The sequence below is a fragment of the Hippopotamus amphibius genome, chromosome 16 (genome assembly GCF_030028045.1).
Source record: "Hippopotamus amphibius kiboko isolate mHipAmp2 chromosome 16, mHipAmp2.hap2, whole genome shotgun sequence".
Lineage (NCBI taxonomy): Eukaryota > Metazoa > Chordata > Mammalia > Artiodactyla > Hippopotamidae > Hippopotamus > Hippopotamus amphibius.
Window position 1 is genome coordinate 59,616,972 of NC_080201.1, and position 7,184 is coordinate 59,624,155.

Sequence of the window (7,184 nt, forward strand, 5' to 3'; positions counted from 1 at the left end):
ATAAAATGAGGAATGGGAGTGGTTGAGGGATTGAGCAAAGGGAAGAGTGTTAGAGGCACATGGAACAGAGCACCGGGTGGCCTAGAGGATGAGCGAGGCTGGGAGGCACGTGAAGACATTCACAGGAGCCACGTTCCTCTGGGAAATAGACTGGGGTGGACAAGCGTGGAAGTAGAGAGTCCAGGAAGGGGGCTGGGCCAGCAGAGGGGGAGTCAAGGTCGGGAGACCTGGCTAGGTCTGCATTATGTTTTGGAGGGGCTGCCCGAAGGACCTGCAGATAGGCTAGACCAACCAAGAAAAGAATCAAGGAGGACCTGAGAGTGGGGTGACACTAATTGCGGGGGTGGTGGGTAGGATTGAGTCAAGTTGGAGGAAATTAAAACTACCTTTTGTCTCTATTTTAAAAATGACTTTCAGGGACGTCCCTGATGGTCCAATAATTAAGACTCCATGCTCCCAATGCAGGGGGCTCAGGTTCAATGCCTGGTCAGGGAACTGGACCCAAATGCCACAACAAAGATCTTGCACGCAGCAAAGATCCCGAGTGCCGTAACTAAGATCTGGCTCAGCCAAATAAATAAATATTTTTTTTTTAAATCAATAATAATAATGAAATAAAAAAGACTTCCAGGATGCTTAAATAATCTCTGTGTCATTTTGTCTTGGCCTCTGTCTGTGCCCATCTCTCTGTCCTCTATTTTGTGTCTCTGTCTCCGGATCTCTCTCTGTGTCCCAATCTATCTGGGAGGGAATTCTGGGGGAGAAACTAGAAAGACAGGTAGGAGAGGTGAGTCCTGGGCACGAGAGGATCCCTCTGTCAGCAGCTTCTGAGGTGTGACTGCCCAGGGACACTTGGATGGCAGGAGCAGACGTGTGGCCAGGCTGAGTTACCAGGACTCCTCCCACCTCCCTTTCTGAGGCCCCTTCCCTGTCTTCTTGAGCACAGGAGCCCACCTACACAGGTTCCCAGCCCCAAGCTTTCCCGGGCACTCAGGAGGCTGGGCAAGCCCTTGGCAAGCCCTTGTGGGATCCAGGGATCCTGTCTTACTGCCAGCCCTCTGCTTCCCCCAAACCTTCTCCCTCTCTCTTAGTTTGTCCCCTGTGAAATGCCCAGATACACTTTCACAACCCTCTCCTCCCTGATGAGGTAGGCATTTTCTCTCCTGCCTCCCTTTCCCTCTCTCTACCTTCCCTTTCCCTCTGTCTCTTCTCCATTTGACAGATTAGGAAAACTGAAACCCACAAAATGGAGAAAAATATGCCACTGGGTAGAGAGGCAGGGCAAGGGACCAAAAGTCAGATACATTTTTGTTTCCTGTCTCCCTCACTTAAGGGCCTCTTCTCCTCCACCTTAAGTCTCCAGAGCTTTTCCACCTTTGTTTTTCAGGTTATAAAAGTGCATACCCACTATTTACAATAGCCGGGACATGGAAGCAACCTAAATGCGCATCAACAGACGAATGGATAAAGAAGATGTGGCATATATATTTACAATGGAATATTACTCAGCCATAAAAAGGAAGAAATGGAGCTGTATGTAATGAGGTGGATAGACCTAGAGTCTGTCATATAGAGTGAAGTAAGCCAGAAAGAGAAAAAAAAAAAGACTGTATGCTAACTCATATATACGGAATCTATTAAAAAAAAAATGGTACTGATGAACCCAGTAACAGGGCAAGAATAAGGATGCAGATGCAGAGAATGGACTGGAGGACATGGGGTTGGGGGGGCGGGGGGCGAAGGGGAAGCTGGGATGAAGTGAGAGAATAGCATAGACATATATACACTACCAACTGTAAAATAGATAGCTAGTGGGAAGTTGCTGTATAACAAAGGGAGATCAACTCCATGATGGGTGATGCCTTAGAGAACCAGGACAGGGAATGTGGGAGGGAGTCACGGGAGGGAGGGGATATGGGGATATGTGTATAAATACAGCTGATTCACTTTGGTGTACCTCAAAAGCTGGTACAAGAGTGTAAAGCAATTACATTCCAATAAAGAGCTTAAAAAAAGAAAAAAGTGTACACCCACAGAAAAGTAAATGGAAGGAAGCAGGCACCCCATGACTAGCACATTATGCAGTGTGGTACATGTGCTTTCAGCTTTTATCTTGTGAATATTTTCATTTTACATAGTGAGGATGACATGCACATATATTTCTGCATCTTCCTTTTTTCATTTAACATCACACAGCACAAACATCCTCGTGTAACACTAACAATTCTGCACAGTTATTATCCTTAACAGCTTCACAATATTCTGTCTCAAGCCAGCCTATTGTTTACTTAAGCACTCCACAGGTTCTGGACATGTTCAGTGCTTCCACTCTTCTGCTATGATAAATAGTGTTGTGATAAATTCAAACCTTGCTCCACATTTTGGGTTTTTATTTTTTTATTTTTTAGTAGTATCTTCCTAGACCTAGAATTACTGGGTCAAATGTGGAGAACAAGGCTCCTGAGTCACATTGCCAAATCAACTTCCACAGAAATTGTATGAACTTCCACTTTCAGTGGCCAAGAGTGCTGGTCTCACTACCCCTTTACCAGCACGGAGGTTTTTGCATTTCTTGCTTTGGTTTTAGGTCCTTGCTGACTTGACTGGCTTACACACATGGCATATTGTTGAGGTTTTGATAGGTCTTTGAGGAAAGGTAAAGTCAAGTATTGCTGTAGGTCAGCGATGTCCTTATTTCCGTGAATTTCCTATTCAGACTGTAGGGATGGAGAGATGGGTGTATGGAGAGATTAGCGGTGCTTTCTCATGGTGTCATTTATCCAATCAACGTACTTGCAGACTTGGGTATAGACACCTGGCTCGTTGATTAGGCCACAAGGGAATCTTCCCCAGGACACCAGGCCTTGCAAAGTATCTTTGCACATCAGGGGTCCCCCCGAGTCACCCTGGAGGGGATAAAGCAAATTAGCTTCAGCTGCAGAGTGAGGCCCCCTCCCCACTTCAGTCTCATACAGCCCACAGTTGTTAGTCCTTGTCTTGCCAGACAGTGAACATCCACCCGGGCCAATGGGGAGAGACCCATTGTCTCTGGGGACCAATAGAAGAGCAGGAATTCGGACCAACTCAGAGAAGACAAACCAAGTTTTTCTGCAGTCACTGGCTTGAGCCCCGGCCAATGGGACCAATCACAGGGAAGGGGCGGGGCTTCCGGGGATCAGAGCCCCACTTCTTCCCCATCTGTAAGGATTCAGCGCCAAGCCCTTGGAAGAAGGAGCACTGTTTCCAGGGAATGGATACATTCACATGAAAGGGGGACAGGGTGGTCCTGGAAACCAGGGGCCAAACCCATGACATAATTCACAAGGCCCAGTGCAAAATGAAAATACCGGCTCCATCGCTGAAAAAGTATTAAGACTTTCAAGACAGCAACAGCAGTGCGTTAAACCAAGGGTGGGACTCTCCTGAGTGTGGGACCCTGTGTCACTGTACAACCTGCCCATTCATGAAGCCGGGCCTCACTAGGGGAAAAGAAGGGTGCCCCATTCTCCAGGACACACATTCCTGTCCCGACACCCCATCCTAACACATACAGGCCCACCATCCCTGACAGCTGAGGGTGCAGCTGAGAGCACAGGGAGTGGGGCTACGGGGAGAGAGACAAGGAGAGGGAAAGAGTCACAGAGAAGCAGAAGAGAGGAAGAGAAAAGGATGGAGAGAAGAAACTAGAGGAAGAGGAGGAGGAAGAGGTGGAGCAGGAGGAGGAGGAGGACAGAGAAACAGCAATGCAGGGGCTGGAGAAAGGGGCAGAGATGTGGGCAAATAAAAAGAGTCATGAAGCAGACAGTCAGTGAGGCCGGGGGTGGGGGGTGGCAAACAGATGGAAAGAATAAAAAGAAATTAGGTGTAAAGAGGTGTGGAAAGATAATGTTCCGAGACAGGGAGGGGGTCACCAGGAGGAGGGGAGAGAGAGTTCTTTGCCCAGGACCAGCACCCAAGGGAGGTGAGTGAGACATGAACTTTGGCCACACAGTCTCAGAAATTGCAATAAATAGTATTTTAATGCAATACCTTAAAATTGAATTGAATATGAAAAAGTCCATGATGAACACGGTATCCCAATTTTACATAAAGGGTCAGTGCAGGGCTGTGCTGAGACTTACTGAAGCCACAGGTAAGTGGGATATGCAGTAAGACTGATGGCTCTTTACTGAAAATTCTGACATTTTGCTCATCATGGACTTTTGCATGAGTTTTTAAAAATATTGCACTAGAATGTGATTTATCTTGATTACTGAGTTTTTGGGCACCTCCCCTCCCCTTTAAAGTTTGGGTTTGAAGCCAGGGGTTCCCTTGCCCTCCCCTAGTCCTGGCCCAGGCTCCCCAGCCCCAGCCCCTCCCAGTCATCTTTCTGCCACATCCTCAGAGCCACACCAGCCCCCACTGAGCTCCCACTCTTGACATGAGCAGAGAATGGGGCAGAGAGAGCTAGGAAGGCTGAGCCTGGGGTGGGGTGAGGGTGATGAGGGAAGTCTCAGTGCCAAGGTCAGGTGCAAAGATTCTGGGTAGAGGGGGAAGGTGGGAGTCTGTGCAGAGATGACACAGCCAAGGACCCAGGGCAGGGGAGGAAGGAGGTCTCACAATGCAGGCAGTGGATCTGGAGTCGCGGTTGCCAGCACACAGCATGGAATTTCCCAGCGCGTCCCCGTAAACCTTCCTGCAGTCTTCAGAGGAGATGAGGGTGACATTTGTGCACATAAGCTCCTCTGGAAAGGTCACTGCGAGATGAGGGTGGGAGGGCTTGTCAGTCAGAGGCCTGGGACTGTGGACCGAGGGTCCTGATGGGGAGAGGGTGGGGGTCCAGGATCCTAGACCCTGAAGGAGGAGGGGGCTGGGGGCTCAACATGAGGATCATGAAAAGGGGCCTGACTTCTGGTCTCCCCTGTCTCAGGGAGGAGGGATTCAGGGTCTAGGGCTCCTGGGTCACTGAGGCAGCCTCACCTTCAGGGCTGGTGATGGTGCCCCAGCCAGAAACAGTACATTCAGTCCCAGGGGGTTCACAGCGGGAAGGCAGGTTGACTTTCTGCACACTGTCTGACAGCCTGGCCTGGCTATTTAACTTCACCAGCATGAGGTCATTATCATAGGTCTGTTTGGAGAAGCCGGGGTGGCGGAATGACTTTGTGGCCCTGATCTTCTGGCTTCTTCCCAGCTCTTCACTGCCCATGTGTACGTTGTATGCACTGGGAGAAGAGGGCAACATTCAGAGAGATGCTATGAGTGAGGGAGTGGGACAGGGACCCAGAGAGACAGGAGGGACAGAGACTTGGAGAGAGAAGTACAAAGACCTGGAGAGACGGGGGGAGGGACCAGAGAGAGGGACATACAACCCGAAGGAGGGGAACAGGGACCCATAGAGGTGGGCAGGGACCCAGAGAGAGGGGGTCAGGGACCCAGAGGGAGGTGGGCAGGGACCCAGAGGGAGGGGGACACAGTCCCAGAGGGAGAGCTGAAAGTGGGCAGAGCGCCCACTGCCCACCTACCTCATCACACAGTGGGCAGCGGTGAGCACCCACTGCTCGTTGACCAGCACGCCTCCACAGTGGAGCTTATTACCCTTGAGCAGGGCCACCTGCCAGGGCCGGGACCTTATCTCGCATGGGTCTGAATATAGAATCCTGTACCTGATCCTGTCATCCTGGGCTGGATAGAGACATGGAGAAAAACATGGGTAGCAAGCCGCAGAGGAAGGTTGAGTCAGCCGTTGAGAGATGTGGAGACAGAGATGGAGACAGAGAGACAGGAAGAAATGCAGAGACAGAAATGGAGAACAGTGCAGAGAAAGCAGGAGATGGAGATGGAGAGAGACAGAGGCAGCCCGCTCAGAAACCCAGGAGGAGCATCTGGTCTCGGGGTGACCACAGAAGCTGATGGGAGAGACCCTGAGTACAGTAGGCAGGTCCTGGGGGGCGCAGAGACCCCAGGAGGCAGAAGGAAGCAGGAAGAAAGGAGGCAGAAGGCAGAAGAGTCTTGTCTTCCAAGGGAGGAAGCTGCTGCAGCAGGAGGAGGTCCTGACTCAGGGACCCCTTAGAGACAGGGGCCCCTGAGAGGGTCCGTGGGGATGATGGGGGGTGCAAAGGACAGGGCAGCCCTCCCTGACTGGTCCTCACCTTCCTGTGCAGCAGATCCCAGGGCTGCGGACAGCAGTAGGATCAGCGGGGGTGGGAGAAGGAAACCTGCCATGGGGGCCTCTCTGAGTCTCTTAGGGGCTGCCAGGCAGAGGAAGGGTCTCTTCTGCTGGGGCAAAGAAGGACAAAGAGTTCAGGAAACAGGAGCCCAGCCCCCAGACTCCCTTTCCCTTGGGACCCAGGAATCTGGGCTCCCATCCCTCCCCATCCATAAGTCTGTATCCCTAGTTCCTCTTTCCCTAAGCGACCAAAATTCCAGACCTCCAGTCCCTCATCTGTCAGAACCAGGCTTCCCACTGCCCCCTCCCCTCAGGAGCAGGACTCAGCTGACCAGCCAGCTCCATCCCCCCACCCTAAATGACGCCCCTTCTCACCTCCAGAGGCTCTGATCTGACCTGGGCTCCAGACTCGGTTGGGAGCCAAGCATCTCCAGACCTGCGCAGGGCGGCCGTCTTATACCACGTCCACCTCCCGGTCCCGCCCTCAGCGCCCTGGGGTGGAGGTGGAGACGGCTCTGGGACACCCCTTCCTGCGTTTCTGGTATCTGAAACCCCTGAGGCAGCTCAAGCACTTGGCCGCACGCTCCTCTCTCCACCCTCCCGGCCCCGCACATCCTGGCCCCACCCTCCCTGGTGGCTGCTGCCGAGGGCGGGGCCGGGGGCTCTGGCTCGGAGGGGCAGGAGCAGGATTCAAGGAGCCGCGGAGCTCAGGACACGGGCTCTGGCTGGTCCTCCTCTGGGGCCATTGTCTTGCCCTCATGCCCTCTCAGGGATGACCTAGACCCTATAGCCTAATTCTGACCAGCTGGTGAGAATGTGTTCTGCCTGGAACCCAGTCATGTCTTTGAACCTGAACCCATTCCCAGCCCTAATATCGGGTAGGAGTTAAAAAGAAAACGCTCTCTGCAACTCCATCCTGATAAATGCTTAATGTTATCAATATAGTCTGTATTCTCATATTATACATAGATTTCTATACATATTATGTATTTATAACAAAAACGTCTGTACTAAACATTTTCTAATATCATTTGTTCTT

At 51.5% G+C, this 7,184-nt stretch overlaps 1 protein-coding gene across 1 annotated transcript; it reads right to left on the reverse strand.

The window, feature by feature from the left end:
- Window positions 1-1,976: 1,976 nt before the first annotated feature.
- LOC130838751 (kallikrein-7-like) lies at window positions 1,977-6,590 on the reverse strand. Its single transcript, XM_057712248.1, has 6 exons — window positions 6,521-6,590; window positions 6,129-6,252; window positions 5,502-5,661; window positions 4,960-5,201; window positions 4,600-4,736; window positions 1,977-2,906 (listed from the first exon to the last, which is right to left on the reverse strand). Exons 2-6 carry the CDS (start codon window positions 6,199-6,201, stop codon window positions 2,751-2,753), a joined length of 768 nt encoding a protein of 255 aa, XP_057568231.1. The 5' UTR covers window positions 6,202-6,252; window positions 6,521-6,590; the 3' UTR covers window positions 1,977-2,750.
- Window positions 6,591-7,184: the final 594 nt, after the last annotated feature.

Bases quoted from the DNA above. Each gene is read 5' to 3' on its own strand.
- LOC130838751 (XM_057712248.1), bottom strand. From the start codon at position 6,201: ATGGCAGGTTTCCTTCTCCCACCCCCGCTGATCCTACTGCTGTCCGCA. The intron at 5,202-5,501 runs GTAGGTGGGCAG...CTCTTCTCCCAG, and splicing joins GCTGCCCACTGTGTGATGAG to TGCATACAACGTACACATGG. The intron at 4,737-4,959 runs GTGAGGCTGCCT...CTCATCTCGCAG, and splicing joins CACCATCACCAGCCCTGAAG to TGACCTTTCCAGAGGAGCTT.